Below are 18719 nucleotides of genomic sequence, written 5' to 3' on the forward strand. Positions count from 1 at the left end.
ACATGAAAGTCTCTCTGGACAGTCTGGTCTCTAGACAAAGACGACAGTAAGTTGCTGGGGATGCAGCAGCAAGGCACAGCGATTAATTAAATGGAAACTCAGTGTTCACTAGAGACCAATCCAAATGTTTTGAATTCTATGTACTGCAGGCAGGTCTGACCCATAAAGACAGTGGGATCCAAAATATTGCACTGCATGCATGCAGACAGTACCAGAAAGGAAAAATGATCATAAATTGTCATTAAAGATTGATCACTCTGAGATACAGAATCTATCCTTTTCCAGTGTTTTTGCTCCCTCCAAGTGGCATATTAAAGTCATCAGAGACAAAAGATCTATAAAACATAACCTTAAGACATAAGGTTTTACTACCAAGCATTTAACATTTAACAGGCTAATTGGTCGACACTTTTGTTGAAAGCAGCTCATGAGTGCATGCCTCACTAGCATGGTTGGCCCAAGTGGGAATTGAACCCCTAACCCTGCGGTGTTAGTGCCTTGCTCTACCAGTTGAACCACAGGACTAGATTTGAGCATACTTAGTTCTTCACATATGGAATTTGAGCATTGCCATACCTGGGTTTGGTGCCACTTTAGTCCCTCAATGACCTTCATATTTAATTGAAAATACAGATATGAGAAGTGACACTATGGCAGTTATACCTAAAGTAGCTAGTTTTCAATTTCACTATGCTGTGAAGAATCAATTGATTTCCTGGGCAACAATATGTCTGAGATGCCTGCCTTATATCAGTAAAATAAGAAGTAAAAACAAACACGAAAATCAAAAGGCTCTCACTCACGTTGTAGTCAGAGATATTATAAAACATGAGAAAATCAAATAATCTCCTCCGGCATAAACGTGTCCGAGGCGATCTCATACGCATATGTAGCCTACCGGTATATACAAACAACATGAGCTACATAAAAAAACAATGGCCAATTTAGATTTTATACATCTGATAACAATTTACACCAATGAGTGCTAATCGCTGTGGTGACTTTTCTTGGCTTTAGTTAGGTAGTCGTTAAACAGCGTCGGACTTTGTGGTATTGCGCATGCGCGTCATAGGAGCAACTGCTAATCAAAGTTAGATTGTTTTTTGCCAACTTCGAAGGAAGATGCTTCTAATATGCGTTACACTATCGGTATCTTACCAGGGAACTAAATGTTGGGATACGATAACGAAATCCAACGTGTCTATCTAACATATTGGACCCACTGTTGGTCGGCGGCTGTCTTGTCTGCATAAATGTATCGAAGCAAAGACGGAAGTAAATGCGACATTTCGCTCTCGCCGTGTAGCTCCTCTCTGCTGTAGTCGGAGAATGGCCGCTGCTGCAGCAGGGATAAACAAGCAGGGAGCCGTAGCGACGATGGAGCCGTGTGTTCGGCACGGGAGGGGGGCCGGTGGAGGCACAGTCAAGGTTGTAATATCACCTCAATAAATAGGTTAACGTTTGTAATGGTTGTATTGCGTTATCAGCTTGCATGAACGGTCGACAGCAGGTTTGCTTTCGTGGCTTCTGACTTTGGGTGAATGCTGCTGCGTTGGCGTCAGTGAGTGCCAAACATAGTCATTCTGCCTGCAATTAAAAAAATGCTGTCTCTAAAAGTTGTATCATAATAATTGCTACGACGAAACCATGCAATTATTACGAAGTAAACATGGCTAAATATTTGCGTAATGCCGTCCGGTCCACGCCTGGCCTGTGTGCCTCCCTGCCCGCAACATGCTAACACTGTCGGTGGGTAACCATCGCTAGTAGGCGCCTGTACTAGCTGTCGCTGATGTGCCAGTTTAGAGAGGTGCACTGCAGCTCCTGCGTGTTAGTTCAGAGACGTGAGCAACTTCACTTGACAATTTCAAACGTTGGTATTTTTTGTGCATGCCGTTTCTGAATAGTGTATAAACGTCAACAAATAATTTGTTCAATGTCCCATACCAAGACTAGGAGCAGCGACCAAGGAGGGTCGAACAGCTGAGAAATTATCAGTCAAGGTGACTGCATAGGTTTTTGAAGCATCGTAATTACTTGAACAGCAGTGAAACAGACTCCCCGTCCGTCAAATGGGTAGCTGATGCTCATCATAGGTGTTTTACATGTGATGTTAGATGTGTCTTTCTTAGTCTAATTGACTCTCCTTTATTCTGACTGATTCTGGCCCAATGTATAGAATCCCTCTGCATTTACACAAAAAATGTGGAATAGGTGGCAGCTATTGAGTATTCCTCGGTTATCACTCCTAGTATCAAGAGAGTAGTCTCTGATCTGTTAATCCAGCAGCGTGACTGATAGAAAAGCCTGGCACAACTGATATTAGTGTTATCTAGTTCTGACAAGCTAATCAACTGATCAAATTGTGTATTCATTTGCAGGTGCTTGAGTGTGGTGTGTGTGAGGACGTCTTCTCTCTCCAAGGGGACAAGGTCCCCCGTCTTTTGCTCTGCGGTCACACAGTGTGCCATGATTGTCTGACCCGGCTGCCCCTCCATGGCAGAGCGGTCCGCTGCCCCTTTGACAGGCAGGTCACTGAGCTGGGTGAGTGTCCTTGTTCACAGTAAGGGGCAGCCTGATATTAAGTGGATAGTACAGTACCATGAAAAAGTACTCACCTCCTCCATTTTTGCAGTCAGATCAGGTCCTTTTGCATGTTGTTTTAAGTTATCAAGGGACTCTGGGAGAAAAGAAAATGAGACCAAAGTTAGTACATAGTGCTTCTATTATTTGTTTGATGTGCAGCTGCAAGGTAATCAAACGTGTAATCTCAAGGTGTGGAAAAATAATCACCCCCTCAGTTGACTCAACCTAAAGGGATAATACTGTGGTCAACAATCAGGCCTGATTTGGGCCAGCCCTGCCCAATATGAACAAGCTCTGAGCATTACAGTGATACAGTAGGCACAACGGTTCTAGAGGAGTCTCATGCCAAGATAAAAAGAAATACCTGAAGACCGCCAGAGAAATGTTGCTGACAGCTGTCAGTCTGGAAAATGTTCCACAACCGTTCCCAAGGCTTTGGGGCTCCACAGAAACAGTCAGAGACACTGTCCAAATGGAGAAGGTTTGGGACAGTAGTGAAGCTTTGCAGGACTGGCCGTCCTGCCAGAATCTCTCGGGGAGCAAGGCAGAAAAAGTTCCAGAGGTCACACAGAACCGTAGAACCTCATCCAAGAATCTGCAGGTCTCTCTTCCTTTGACTACGGTCAGTGTTATGACTCCGTCATCAGAGAGACAGCTGGGGAACGTGGGATTCATGGCAAAGGACCAAGGCAGAAAGCACTGCTCACTTTAAAAAATTTGAATGCTCATCTAAAGTGCCCAAAAGCACCTGGATTATCCTCAGGAGTCTTGGAACAGTGTTTTATGGACAGATGGGTCAAAAGTTGAACTTTTTACCAACATGGTGAAAACATTTCACCCAAGTCACTTTGTAACTTTCCTACTAAACTGCAAGCTTAAAATTGCATTTCAACATCTTGCCCGACTGCATTGTTGAGAACAGCCAAAGGGATCATCAATGATTCCTTCAAGTGCTGTGAGAAATATAATGATGAGTTGAGTGCAACAAAGGGATAAATATCTTCTATCATAGCAGAGTTGTTGAGATTTGACATTTAAGGGGTGGAGAGCATGGAAGCCATTTCAACAACTGTTATTGTATCAAAATAGTTAGTATTGTGTTTCTATTTTCAGTCTTTGTTTTAACTTTTAGTTGTCACATATTTTTGAATACATTAATTAAACTTCAATTGCATGATGTGCAAATCTGCCTAATTCTGTTACTGGCACTGTACTGTCTGATATCTAAAATAAAACAAAATCCACCAGAAGAACTACTTCTATTACAGGGATTTATGAACTTGGAAGTTGGAGCTTACTATGAGCACTGAAGGCAGCAACAGACATTGCTAGTCTTGCTAGAGAAGTACTGCTGGTATAAAGGTGTAACTACAATGTTTTACCACAAGTAAGCCTTAAGTTTAGCCTCTGGTCTATGTCAGAGCTATATTTGAGTCTTACTTTTAAATGTATTAATGATGGAAGCTATGCAGTGCTTATTTACCTTTTGAAACTAGAATGCATTAAAATCTGTCTGAAAACCTACTTGGACTGATCATAATATCTTTAAATTATTATTTAACTTGCATTTAACCATCGTCTGCAGATAGAGTACTTTTCATTAAATTGCAGCATAGCCTTAGAAAAAATGGTGATGCATATTGTGAATCCTGAAAATATTGCAATATACTTTGTATCGTCCATACCTAAATAAATGCCATTGTCATGTTGTGGCAGGACCTGAAAGATGCAGTTCAAGCTCAAAAACATAAAGGTCACTGATTTGAAGCAGCTCTGCATGGAAGAGTGGGCCAAAATTGTTCAGTTATTAAAGGAAAGGATTTCGGTGCAGTTATTGCTGCTAAAGGTGTAACCAGTTGATTCTGAGGAGGCGATTATGGCGCTGTGTATGGGTTTTCACTTCTTTCTGACTCATAGATACTCTTTATTGAAGGTGAAAATCTTTACAATTCTGTGTCATTGTGTCTTGACGTGTTTTTCTTTTTTCTAATTTGTTCAGGGGACTCTGGAGTTTGGGGTCTGAAGAAGAATTTTGCTCTGCTTGAGCTCCTGGAGCGACTCCAGAATGGCGCCACCAACCAGTCAGGAATGGCGGAGGATGCCCTGAAAGGCATGGGAGAAGTAAGACGGTTATGATATTACTCTGGTTTTGCCTGTAGACTCTTGACAAGTGACACATCATCCTCACGTGAACTTTTCTTCTAGTGTATAATTCGATGTGACGAGGACGAGAGCCACACAGCCTCCATGTATTGCACTGTGTGTGCCACCCACTTGTGTGCTGAGTGCTCCCAGCTCACCCACTCCACCCGCACCCTGGCTAAACACCGTCGTGTGCCCCTGGCTGACAAGCCTCATGAGAAGACCCTGTGCCCGCAGCATCAGGTTCACGCCATCGAGTTTGTCTGTCTGGAGGAACCCTGTCAGACCGGCCCACTCATGTGCTGTGTGTGTAAGGAGTATGGCAAGCACCAGGGGCATAAGGTATGAAAGTACTTAAAAGCATGTTTCATATTAGATTTTTCCCCCCAATCAAATCAGAGACATGATCAATGCCCCTCCCCCTCCCGTTTTCAGCATGCAGTTCTCGAGACTGAAGCGAATCAGATCCGTGCATCCATCTTGGATATGGCCCACTGCATCCGCACCTTCACTGAGGAAGTGTCCGAGTACTCGAGGAAGCTGGTGGGAATCGTACAGCAGATCGAGGGAGGAGAGCAGATAGTGGAGGACGGGGTTGGCATGGCGCACACCGAACATGTAAGAGATGAAATGCATTAAGAAACTATGGAAAAATGACCAAGGAGCTGACTGAATAATCTTTATTTCTCCACCAATATCTGACGCATAATTTCTGTATTAATTGGTGACACCCAAAACATGATGTTGCTGTTCTTCTGTCATAAACATCTTCTGCGTGTCTCCACCAGGTCCCAGGCACAGCGGAGAGCGCCCGCTCCTGTGTCCGGGCCTACTTTGCGGACCTCCATGAGACTCTGTGCCGGCAGGAGGAGATGGCGCTGAGTGTGGTGGACGCTCATGTCAGGGAGAGGCTGATCTGGCTGAGGCAGCAGCAGGAGGACATGACCATCCTGCTGTCTCAGGTCTCCACTGCCTGCCTGCACTGTGAGAAAACACTGCAACAGGTAGGAGAGGTGATGAGCATTGTGTTCACTGCACTAGATTCAACTGATATGTGCTGGGATGTCAATTCTGACTTGTATTTTTCAGGCTTTGTAAACATAATTGAAATGGTAGCAAATGTGTGATTTTTATTTGGGTATTGGGTATGCATTAACTGCTAGAGATCTTAATGTATTCACGTTGTTAATGTTAGAAATCATTCATTTGAAATAAATTCCCCTACAGCATTTGCAAACTATTATAGTTTACAATATCCATATAGATGCTTCTGTCATCCTCCACTGCTTAGTGTGGTTCTCTTGTGTAATATCGGTTATTCCTGTTGTATGCATGTGAGGCAGAGTGAGTGATGGTGTTGTACTAATAGTATCAGACTCTTATATCTTGTGCTTTGAACTAGTTGTAAAAAGTTGCAGCATAGTTGCATAAAGGTAGAAGATGATGAATAATTTCTAGGATTTGCAGATTTATGTCTATCTACATATTCAAAGTTATTCAATTGATATTTACAGATAAAAATATATAGAATAAGTTGGTTGTCTTACGCCTAGTTTTCAGCTGGGATAGTTCTTCTTTACTGAACAATAACAGGATAATTCCGGTTAATTTCAGCCTGGGCCTTATGGTAATTTTTTTGCCATCATAGTGATTGTGTTCAAAATTTTGTCTCTTACTTCATTCTAGCTTTCATTGCTCCACTTTTCTTCAGGTTTCAGGTAATGGAAAATCGGATGTAGGCAAGTCCATTTCAGTGTGAGTGTTATAGGGAGGTTAAGCAGAAGTCTTGCTAAACCCACATCCAGTATAGAGCTGCTAGCTATGCTAGCGTGGCTAATCATTGATGCCAAGAAGTAGATCTTCATATAATCAAATGACACAATATACTGCTCTGTCCCCTTAAATTTTGTATGCTCCGCATCATTAACAAATAAACAATGTGTGATTTTTCACTGTGTTTTCCAAAAAATGCTGTAGGTACAGACAAGTCACAGCTTTGTGTATCGGATGCAGCTTTAGCAGCCATCCTGAAGTTCTCTGTTGATGCGTACTGGGAACCAAAACTTCATCTATCGTCCGGGTTGCCAATGTTGGGTAGATAGGCGAAAGTAGACTTACCCCATTGACCTGGTGTGTTTTATACCTGATTGCGACCATTATAATGCAAAAAATAATTGCTGGTTATATAGATTTACATTGGATGTCAAGCAGAGGAAGAGATGGATTCATTAAGTGTATGATGGGAAATGAAGTTGTACTCGATGTTCAAGACATCAAATCTTGTGTATTTGTGGTTGAATTGCCCTCAAATTCTGTAAGTGGGAACATATCCCAAAATCCTGTGACATTGTTGGGAAGTCAGAACAGTACATTGCATAATTTGCTTATATTTTGCAATTTATGCTGTATAAAGTAGGAAGGTCTATACCGGATGTGATGTTGACTTTACCTCCCTATCGTGTTGAAAAGATGTCTTTTTTTTTATTTATTTTGAGCTCTTTACAATATACAAACACACAGAAAAAAATTGTAAGAACAAAACACATAAACACCTCCCTACACCCACACAAACAAAGAGCCAGATTACAAATCAAATGTATAACATTGTCCATGCGTGCTAGATTAGTCCTTGTCAACCGTGTCCGTAGCTGCCAGAACTGAGTGTGTCCACCACATCCAAAATTGTCCTGAGGTCAGAGGAAATCATACATAACCATGGTCAGAGGATGACCAGTGAACATGCAATGGAATAATAAATCCAAAGTAGATTAGATCAAGATAAACAAATTAATTGTACAATGGGGCATAGTCATCAGCGCACACATCAAACACCCCGCCCCCTTATATGATCAATGAAGGGTCCCCAGATCTTCAGAAACCTCGAGTGAGAGTTAGCTGTGTGTACCTTATCTCCTCTAAATATAAACAGGAAACCATGTCATTAAGCCAATTCTTGAAGCGAGGAGGGGAGGCTGATTTCCACTCTCAAAATAACCCTTTTAGCAATAACCATGCCAAACATGAGAGCCTGCTGGGTCTCGTATGGTAGCTCAAAGGCCCTCTCAGAACATGAAAAGATGTAATTTCATCGCGTTTTGGGTTCAACTGTTAGAGTTTAGCCTGATATTCAGACTGAATGGCCACCAGGCTAGTTGGAGCTTGGTTTGGCCCTGGAGTGTGTATTGGAGAGCAGCGCTTCAGGTGAACTGAAGGTACATAAAGGTCTGCAGTGAAGTAAGTGACGAAATACACAATCAATCCTCATGATGGCAAAAACTAGGAAAATAAGGCCCAGGTTGAAAATAACTTGAATTGTCCTTTAATTACACTATTTCAAGTAAAATGTTTCCCAGTTAAAGGAAAGGTTTGGAATAGGGGGGTTATATTACTGGAAACAATATGCATGCAATGCAGGGTTATTTGTTTAGCTGTTTTTATCCTCTGTTCTGTTGCAGGACGACTGCAGAGTTGTGCTGGCGAAGCAGGAGATCAACTGTTTGCTCGAGACACTTCAGAAGCAGCAGCACCAGTTCACTGAGCTGGCAGATCACATTCAGCTGGACGCTGGCATCCCCGTCACCTTCACTAAGGTACACACACACACACACACACACACACACACATCATGTTTACTCCTCGGTGCAGCTGCCTAGAAATTTGCATTGAGGCCAAGTGGAAACTTCTCACTCAAATGTAAAGGGCTTGAGTTTGTTCCAGTATATACTGTAGCACTACAGTCAAAACATGTTGTGTTTTGCAGGACAACCGGGTCCACATTGGTCCAAAGATGGAGATCCGCGTAGTAACTTTAGGACTGGATGGAGCTGGAAAAACCACCATCCTCTTCAAGCTGAAACAAGACGAGTTCATGCAGCCCATCCCAACCATCGGTAAATACATTCATAATAACATCAATTCATGTTGTATTGTTGTTTTCTTTAGGTTTCTTTTTTTTTTTAACTCAATGTTCTTTTTTTCAAGGTTTCAATGTGGAGACAGTTGAATACAAGAACTTGAAATTCACCATCTGGGATGTGGGTGGAAAACATAAGCTCAGACCTCTCTGGAAACACTACTACCTGAACACACAAGGTATCTCCCATGCTTTACTTACTAGTTTAGATATGATTTGTTAAAACACAGAAAGAAATAAAACTGCTAATTTGTGCAGGTGATACAAAAAAGCCATCTCACAAACAGCAAATCAAGATAAGTCACGACAATTGAATCAAAAAAGAGAAACTACATGACAACAAAATAATACGACATCGTATGAATAATATGAATGTTTTCTAAATTGTCTTTCTATATATGTCACTGACATATTCCCTATTGACATATTCCCCCATTATATATCCACATTGACTCAACTCTGCATTTTGATGGGCTACAAAATTATTCCAAAATGTGGATATTTGGAAATTTCTGTGACCTCAACCCACATCTTACTACATTGTCAAAGTTTTTGGACATTGAATAACATGCATAATTTTTTTTTTAATGAATTATATCCTTGATTTCAATAAGTAGAAATAGCCCCACGGGCTGCAAAACACTATTAATTTGATGGTCTGGGGCCCGGCCCGGGACCTTTGTCGCATGTCATCCCCCCTCTCTCTTCCCCGATCCTTGTCTCTAACAACTGTACTGTCTAGTAAAGCAGAGATGCCATAAAAATTATCTTTTAAAAAATTGGGTGAATGTCTGTTTGAAAATGATCTTGTTTTGTTCTTTTTTTCCCCCAATTCTCAAACTAGTTTCATAAGTTCATTTTATTGTAACAGAATATAGAACACTTTTATGACTTTGCAGCACATTTAAAAATTCATGGAGGAGGCATTTAATAATTTCTAACCCCACTGAATGGTGGCTAGTTTTGGTGACAGGTTTATGTTGAACCTCTCCTTGCTATCTCTTGTGCGTGTGCAGCGGTGGTGTTTGTGATTGACAGCTGTCACCGGGACAGGCTGATGGAGGCCCACAGTGAGCTGGCCAAGCTACTAACAGAGAAGGAGCTGAGAGATGCCTTATTGCTCATCTTCGCAAACAAGCAGGTACTGCACAAAAATCCCATGCCATACATTGTGCAAGAACAAATTACAGTGAGACAGCTTATACTCTCATACACACAATACAGCTGAGGAATCATAGGATAGAGATGCAGCATCTCAGGGTGAATATTTGTAATATATGACTATGGTTGAGCTCAGTGACAGAACTGGGCATCAGTAAAGAGCTCATATTGAGAGATGCATCTTGTTGGCTCTGCAGGATGTTCCCGGGGCTGTGTCTGTGGAGGAGATGACGGAGCTGCTGAGCCTACACAAGCTGTGCTGTGGGAGGAGCTGGCACATCCAGGGCTGCGACGCCCGCAGTGGGATGGGCCTCCACGAGGGGCTGGATTGGCTGTCCAGACAACTGGTGGCCGCCGGTGTGCTTGACGTAGCCTAAATGTCTCCTCCCTCCTCATCGCTCTCTTGGTCTTCACTCCTTCCCCGATGACTTAACTTACCAAGCCCCCGACCTGAGATCCCTTCCCCTACCAGTTCTCTCACTACATCCAACCCCTTAATTTTCAGATGAGCAGGCATCCAGACTGTTGGCTTTAAGCATTCCATCCTTTTTTCCATCAACCAGATCTTCTCAGTTGTCTACAGTGGCCCTCTCTCCTCATCTCTCCTTGTACTTTCACCATTGTGAAGAACGTGGTGAGTGCAAGCAAAAAAAAAAGTAACATTCTTTATCCAGCTGCATTGAATGGGAGAAATGAGAGCATGGAATGAAACGACATCACAACAAACTGAGAGGCTGTCTTGGCAAAGTCTGTCCTACCGCCTTCACCCCGTCACCATCCATCGCCACGTGGATCCTAACCTCCAGGAAGTGAGCTCACTGACCCAACAAAAAAATTAAGGATTCTTGGAAACGTATTAACCTTGTTAAGACTACATACTCCCACCCACATGACAAAGCTAAGTTTATAAGGCAGCTTTACATGCTCTAACACCTTGCTTACTTTTGTTCTTTCTTTTTCTGACTAACCCTTTTAGGAGATGAGCTGCGCATCTGGCATCTATAGTTAGTCGACTTAAGTCCAGTAAAATGTTAGAAAAGCTCCTTGTGCCCTGACAAAGTGAATTGTATCTGTATTTTGTATCCCATATGTTACTCATCATAACCACCATATGTGACAGTAATCTTATTACCAAGGGATCATAAATGCATACTGGTCTGTATTTTAGAGGCAGTATCATTTATGTACCTTTTCCGTTCTTTAGTAGACTTGGACAGCACAAGATAATATTCCTAAGTGATAATTACAAAATGACTATTTACAGATGGCCTCCAATGAAATCCAATATATTTGCAGGTAGTTGAGATGGACATGTTGTTTGCTCAGTTCAGTATATTCACTAAGGGGTAAATGAAGCCAGAGGGCTTGCCTCCAGCTGGCCAGATCAATGCCTGCTCTATGGTTTTAGACTAACGGTCAAATATCCTGATTTTGGCTGCATTCTCACTCTGCCTTGATGTCTTATGTAAGCAATAGGAATCGATGTTTTATGGGGAACACTTTGCATCTTTCAGTTTTCTGTACAAGTTTTTGAGTGTATGAGCTTATTTAATGCCACAGCTGGTCTTGACATGGCACACCAGTTGGGTTTTGGGTTGATGTATGTACATTGTTTCGGTTTGAATGTAGTGTTTCTGTTACAGAACAAACAGTTTACTGAACTTATTTATGCGTGGGAAGGGGGAAGTTACTTTGAAATGAGGCTGCTGTGAGAAATGAAGAGTTTATATGCGCCAATTCTGCCTCCATTTTGTGGAGTATCTTGCACGCAGGATTCGTCGAATGCACTTGTCTGTTGCCTCAATACATCTTGTCATTTGGAAGCAAATGAACTATCTGCTGTTTCTTAGTAGACTCCAAGTATTAACCTCACTGCAAAAATGTCTTGTGAAAACATCTATCTCATGAGTCCTGTTTTATCTGTCTGGAGTGCTTATGACAGGTTACACCTTTAATTAACAGACTTCAGTATCAATTTAGATGTGAAATTTAGTCGAGCATTAACCTAACACCGACACCTGTCTTCTGCTAGTTATTGAGGAGCCATCATTTGGTTTTGAATTAATTTTTCTCATTGCTATGTAATGTTTAATACTTGTCTATGTAAAAAAAAAAAAAAAGCATGCGTGAAAAGCCTTTCCATACTTTCTCAATTTGTGAAATTTGTCCATTTGTTTTTGAAACATGTAGAAGCACAGTGCACATGAAAACCTTTGTTACCAGTGGACTTGATAATGGCTTTTGTAAATTATTCATAATTAATGTGATGCTGTAAAATAAAATAAATTGACTTTATGTGACTGGTTAGTTGCTATTTCTTTACGGTAATACCGCACCACTGGATTCTGCTGCTTTACACTCTACAGGAGACAGTGGGGAATACTTACATATCTTTCAAAGGGTCTTTGTACTGATTAATTTAGCAAACTAGTGTTTTTTTGGCTCATGCATTGTTTTCATAGTGCAACTGAATATGGTGCTATATATTACATATGTTCAATCTTTGCTTATTAACAGGACAAGCACACTAAAAACTTTGAAATATGGTGATAGCTTGTCCTGGTCTTGAAGTAAGAAATCATTGTGGAGTTTTCCAGTGAAGACAGAAGCAACCAACAACTCATTCTGAATAGGCTTCCCTTTGAGGTGTGGACAGATACAGACGATGTTACGTATAATACAGACTCAGGAAAGCATTTTTAATGACTCACAATTTGGTAAAAAAACAGCTTGTACAGGACGTGACAAAGAAGCATGATCACTTTATGGTGATGTTGATGATACTGATGTCTTCATACGGTTTGTCGGTCTTGGGGTTGACTTTGACGTTGGAGATCCTCTGGACGACCTCCATGCCTTTTGCGCTCCTTCCAAACACAGTGTGCTTGTTGTCGAGCCAAGGCTGAAAAGAACAATAGCACATGTTGATACAGAGAATTCAAAATAGAATAAAAATGTCGCAGGTCAGCAAGTGTTTCAGGCGACTTACAGTGGGCACGACAGTGACGAAAAACTGTGAGCCGTTGGTGCCGGGGCCTCCGTTGGCCATGCTGAGCGTGTACGGGCGGTCGTGTCTCAGCGTGGCGTGGAACTCGTCCTCGAACTCTCCTCCCCAGATGCTCTCTCCTCCCATGCCCGTGCCTGTGGGGTCTCCCGTCTGGATCATGAAACCCTGTACGCAAGCATCACAGACACAAAGCTTCAGACAGGGCTTCCAAGACATCATGTCTGGAGATATTTACTTATTGACTGAAGAAAATAAGCATCACTAACAACAACAGAGTTACTGATGAAAGATAAAACTACCTTGATAACTCGGTGGAATATGTGGCCGTTGTAGTAACCGTTCCTGCTGTGAACGCAGAAGTTCTCCACAGTTTTGGGGCATCTAAGAAACGTTAGGAAGCGAAGAACGATTCATACATTGAGATGTAAAGTGTACAACAGGAGACTAAAGTTATCGCTCCAAAGCATAGTCGGCATCAGAGGAAAAAACTGGATGGATACTAATAATTGCATGAGTAGTTATGAACAAAGCTGTGATGCTGGGAACCTACTCGACAGGGAAGAGCTTGATGTGGATGTCTCCCATGGTGGTGTGGATGATGGCGCTGTCGGACACTCTCTTGGGGCCCTCGGCCTGCGTGGCAGCCATCACCTCTTCCTTTGAGGGCTTCTCATTAAAGATGTCCCTGTCCGACTCTGCGTTCTTGGTGTCCTCCGGTTCCCTCTTCGAGAACTAAAACAAAACAACGCATTGAGATATGTAATAGCACAACGAAAAATATTAGCTGTATCATCTCGGATTGAACGTCGAGCTATCTCACCATGTAGAAGCGGTTCTTCTTGAACGCGGTGCAGAATATGGTGGGATCGGGCTCGGAGTTCTGCAAGGCGGGGTTGTCAGATGCCTTCATCTCAATGGTGGGTGCCACGTTCGAAGCCTTGGCGATCCCCTGGAACAGGCTCAGCTGGACCACACGGATGTTCTCCAGCTTCCCCAGGATCCGCACACATCTGGGAAGGAAGACCAGAAAAAGGGTCAACAACAAATCAACAGTTTTATTGAGGATCACTGCATTGGAAACTATAGCCAGTAAATAGCAAGACGCTATTCTGACACATTAAGCAATTGCATCACCTCTTGTTCATATTATAATTTGGAAAAGCCATGGCGCCTGTGCATAAAGTTTCTAAGAGTAGGACTACTGATCTAGGATCAGTAGGTGGGCAGGTCATATGAATTGATAAGGCAAATTGATCAGATCAACACTTTAATTCCAAGATAGCTTCTGCATCCAGTGCATGAATGGGGTGTGTCCATTAGGGGGAATTAGGAAAATTAATAACAAGCCTTATAACCCTTGTGTGAACGCAGCCATTTAGGATGTACCTATTAGTTTCCACATTGATGACCTTGATGCCCAGCATGGTGCCGTAGAGGACAAAGTGGCCCGTCTCGTCAAAGATGATGTTGGTCAAGCGGATACCGTCCACCTTCTCCAGTTCCCTCTCCACAGCCATCCGCCTCCCGAACTCCATGTCAGGCAGCTGCTGCCTCATCTGCTGCAGCTCTGTGAACATCTAATCCATAATAAAGCAAGGAGGTGCCATTAAGCATAAAGCTCAGGTCCTGTGTGAATTAGCCACTTCAGCAGTGATCCAGGCTGAGAAGATTTGTTAGAACTTACCGTTAACGATTCATCAAACACCCTCATCAGTTTCCCTGTCAGGAAGCGGAAGATCCTGACTTTCCGGTCAGAGGCAATAGTGGCCATTTTCTTCCCGTCGGATGAAAACGCGAGGCTGGTGGGATAGGTTTTGTGTTTTGCAAATTCATACAAGTCTGTGTCCGTTTTGTACTCCCAACCCACGTGTTTGGGGAACCTGAATTCGTTTGGGAGGCCAGTCCAGTATTCCAGCATTCCCGCTTTGTCAGCAGAGACGATGACCCTAAATTTGGGATTTAGGCGGATTTGGGAGAGCGGCGAGGAGTGCATCTTGTCGAAGGTGTGGAGGCGCTGGTTGCTTCCCCGTCCATCGTAAACAAAGATCTTCCCTGTGGATTTTTCGGAGCAGGCCACGGTGGAGATGGCGTCCCCAGGGTTGTATATCCATTCACACTGGCCTGGGTGAAAGCTGCAGAGAGACATGGTCATATCAGAGAATATTAAATAATGTCACGCTGCACGACCAAATATCCATTTCTGTCTTTCATGCTTATACACTGCAACCTGGGTCATTCAAACTTACCCCAGCTTCAGCATATTGATCATGTCAAAGTTGACAACATCATATACTTTCATGGCCTGGTCGTCGCCAACAGAACAGAAAAGGGCCCCTTCGGCACTGACAGCAATGCATTCTATCACACCTGCAGAAAATGCAACAACAAGTTCATTACCCATCCAACAATACATCTTTTATCTGGGTGTACACTGGATTGTACAAACACCAGAAAGCCTGAATGTCAGGAGGCCACTATCTTTTTTTTCCTGACCCACTGCCAAAATAATATCTGATGAATTTAATTCATACCAAGATGACTGCGGAAGTGTTTCACAAACTCGATCCCCTCCTCCTCCTTCTTCTTCCAAAATTTGACATGGCCATCCTGGCTGCCTGTGATGATGAAGTCTGTCCTGAGAGGGGAAAGACAGACTTTCATCAGAGACAGGAGGAGCCAGCTTGCTTGAACATGATACGATGTAATCATTAATGACATTTGAACTGCACATGGGATTTGAATCATTGTTATTAAACTTACATGTTCTATCAATTGAATGAAGTAAAGGAAACAAGTGTGCAAGGCAGTGGTCACGTTACTTGAAGCAACACTTACTTGGAACAAACGATCTGTGTGATAACGTCTCTGTGCATGTAGCTTCGCTCATACATTGCAGCTGACGGGAGGTTGTCCAGGTAGACGCGCTCATAATCCAACACTGACAAAAACAAAACAGCCACACATGTTGTTATGTTAGCATTATTCGCTCTGGCCTTAGCAGGAGTTGTATGTGGGCGACAGTTTGACGAACTGAACTCCAGAACCAACCTTTCCTTTTCTTTGTCTGTGTGGCTTCGCTCGGCATGGGTCCGACCCACTCTTCCTCTTCTCCAGCTCCTTCTCCACCTCCATCTCCGCCGCCACCCTCATGGTCGTGTACTTTTCGCTTTAAATCCACATTGGTTACAGCCTCCGCCATTGTTGCAACTTTTCCGTGTTGTCCTACGTCCGTTCGGCGCGCGCTGCGCTGCGCACGTTCTTCTTCTTCTTCTTTATTTTTGGCCGGTTGGCAAACCACTTTATGGTGCATTACCGCCGCCAATTGGATTGGAGTATGAATCGAGGAAATAAACTACGTTGTGGTGAAAAAACTCATATTCTTTTTCCCAGTCCTGTAAAAACTGAAACAGAAACATAAAGCAGTTGTCTTCTGATAGCAATATGCTCTTTCAGATTTAACTGTATACAATCTCCTCTCAATCATGTTGAGAGTGTGAGTGTCAGACTAAATATTAGTATCAAGGTTATGTACCCATTCACCTCATCTTTGGCCTCACGTTGATGGTTTGTTAGGGCAAACCCAAACACCATGCTGATGCAGGACAATGCGCTTCACATTGTATGCATTACCACATAGTTCCTACCAGACATCTCAGATCATTCCCCAGTTTTCCACTTTACTTTATAAGCCAGCAGGTACAGACAGGTCACCCTTGTTCAAATCACATAAAACAAGTAAAAGTCCCAAGCAAGTCTCACACCCGGTATCAATGCAACGCAACTCAAACTGAACTGAACTCATAATTAGGATTAAGCCTGCAGCCATGTGACTGTATTCCCATATCAACACATTCAATGACAAATCCAGTTCTCTTTATCTTTGACATTAAGGAAGGGTCTAACCTTCAACACATTTCTCATAGGAATAAATCTACAGGTTTAGATTGCTGTTTTTAAATGTGATTATGTGTTGTGATGTCAGGAGCTGCAGGATTCATACAACAGTCATTCACTTTACAAATGTTCTGGACAACAATTTATAGAACAGCTGGGACTGCAGTAGGCTACTGCTCCAAAAACTGAACATAATAATCTATCAGAAACATGCTTTGTCTTCAAAATCCAGCCAGTCCAATGGCATGGTGCGGACTATATGGCCCAAGTCACTTCCTATCTGAATAGACAGTGCTGTGAAATGTATTATGTATGTGTTTATTGACACTGACTGTTATGAGATCCTCAATTAAAATATAATATTATTATTATTAGTGGACTTTGAGTGAACACACAACCCAAATTTTACGATGTATTTCGAAGTTAAAGTTATGTAACACCCAAGAGTTTGTTTTATTACTTTGCACAGTGAAGAAATGAGAAAAAACAAATATTGGAGTCTTTTTTTTAATTATTTATCTGAGCTGCCCTCTATACAACCCACAAAATTATCTGACCAAATTCAGTGGAAAAAATGTGCAAAAAGGCAGAAAGTGGTTTCCAGAATTGATGTCAAAGGAGCACATCATTTCCCATGCTTCTGGATCTGCAGAAGCATGCACAGACTGTCACAGACTTTTATTGGTTATTGTTCACAAATTGTTTGCATGAATATTGAACACTTCACATAAGTATACAAATCTATTAAGTGTCACACTGGAAATAAGACATCCAGTTTAGAGACTCAAAATATTCAAAATAAGAGCTCTGAATTTTATTTTGAAGAAACAACGCGGAAGTCGTATTTCTGCTAACGTTAGTTCCTACTGACCAGACGCAGACACCACAGCGAGCCATCCATAGTTTTATTAAACAAACTGCACAGTAAACTAAAGATAAAAAAAAGAAATATGATATTTATGTGATGTTGTAACAACCATTTCTACCATGGCAGCTATTTGGCGTGTCCCGCCAAACTTTGTTGTTGAGTCGGCTGGATTAGTGAAAATAAAATGTCTGGTAAAACATGTACTTGTCAATCCTGAACAATTCTTATTCTCTAATTTGAGAATGTGTTTGTTTCTCACATTTTATGTAATTTACACAAGTTAGCTGTAGCGGAAGTATGTTGGTTTGTTGTTTCTAGGGGTTGATTATAATGAAACACTTGGGACAAACCAAAAGAGGATTTTAGGGGAGTTTAATTATAACGGTGTATTGGTCTGTCGCAAACACACTTGGTAAATTGAGAACTGTCTAAATAAATGACTCAGTAAATATTCTGAACAGAAGACACACTCGTGTAACCATCATTGTGAAAGTAAATCATAAAGATTAACAATATTCCTAATGAGTCTCCCCCATCTACTCGAAGTAAACAATAAGCTCACGTGTGTTGCCAATATGGCTGTAGACAGCAAAGTATGATGTCTGTCACTTGTAAAGCAAGCTAACATAACAAACAGTATTTCTTCTGTTCTCGCACTATAACGTTAAGTGTCAGCATAAGAGACTTTTTTTTTTTTCTTGCGCTCACAAAAAACACAACCTCAGCGGCGGAATGAGCAATATTTATATCCAAGAGCCACCGACAAATGGAAAGGTGAGCGCGACTTTTTGCAATTTGAGCTAACACAATATGTTACTCAGGCTCGACAGTCATGTTTATCCACCGAGAGCCTTAAATGCAGACTTCACTTTGAGAGACTGTAGACTCGTTTAGCCCGGCGGGAAGCAGAACGGCGCGCTCCGTTCTCTCTCGTTATGGAAAGTACGTCACGCTGAACTCCGTTAAAAAATGTAGCAATTTCATGTGGCCATGCTTATCTTACTCTAAGACTTTACGAATCATTAAGATATGCTGGTAAATTTGGCATATCCACCAAGCGGCACTGTATTCCAGTAAAATCTCAACCTTTCTAACCGACCAGTTCACTCTGTCCATCACCGCCCACTGTGGTGTATTTTGGTGGAAGA

General features: G+C 42.1%; 3 protein-coding genes across 3 annotated transcripts in view; 2 read left to right on the plus strand and 1 right to left on the minus strand.

The window, feature by feature from the left end:
• The first annotated feature begins 1329 nt into the window (after positions 1-1329).
• trim23 (tripartite motif containing 23) lies at positions 1330-12097 on the plus strand. The gene is made up of 11 exons (XM_071901425.2): positions 1330-1428; positions 2382-2544; positions 4586-4707; positions 4792-5070; positions 5164-5346; positions 5517-5732; positions 8184-8318; positions 8489-8618; positions 8710-8820; positions 9658-9782; positions 10000-12097. Exons 1-11 carry the CDS (start codon positions 1330-1332, stop codon positions 10177-10179), a joined length of 1743 nt encoding a protein of 580 aa, XP_071757526.1. The 3' UTR covers positions 10180-12097.
• A 383-nt stretch (positions 12098-12480) lies between these two features.
• ppwd1 (peptidylprolyl isomerase domain and WD repeat containing 1) lies at positions 12481-16033 on the minus strand. The gene is made up of 11 exons (XM_071901429.1): positions 15858-16033; positions 15645-15747; positions 15341-15444; positions 15056-15176; positions 14494-14941; positions 14196-14386; positions 13630-13819; positions 13360-13541; positions 13109-13190; positions 12792-12974; positions 12481-12704 (listed from the first exon to the last, which is right to left on the minus strand). Exons 1-11 carry the CDS (start codon positions 16006-16008, stop codon positions 12561-12563), a joined length of 1899 nt encoding a protein of 632 aa, XP_071757530.1. The 5' UTR covers positions 16009-16033; the 3' UTR covers positions 12481-12560.
• Positions 16034-18143: 2110 nt separating this feature from the next.
• The window catches only part of cwc27 (CWC27 spliceosome associated cyclophilin), a 46328-nt gene continuing 45752 nt past the window's right edge, over positions 18144-18719 (plus strand). Inside the window, exon 1 of the mRNA XM_071901427.2 lies at positions 18144-18345. Coding sequence (XP_071757528.1) covers positions 18304-18345 — 42 coding nt within the window. The 5' untranslated portion in view covers positions 18144-18303. The remainder of the gene's footprint in view (positions 18346-18719) is intronic.

The sequence above is a fragment of the Centroberyx gerrardi genome, chromosome 2 (assembly GCF_048128805.1).
Source record: "Centroberyx gerrardi isolate f3 chromosome 2, fCenGer3.hap1.cur.20231027, whole genome shotgun sequence".
Classification (NCBI taxonomy): Eukaryota; Metazoa; Chordata; class Actinopteri; order Beryciformes; family Berycidae; genus Centroberyx; species Centroberyx gerrardi.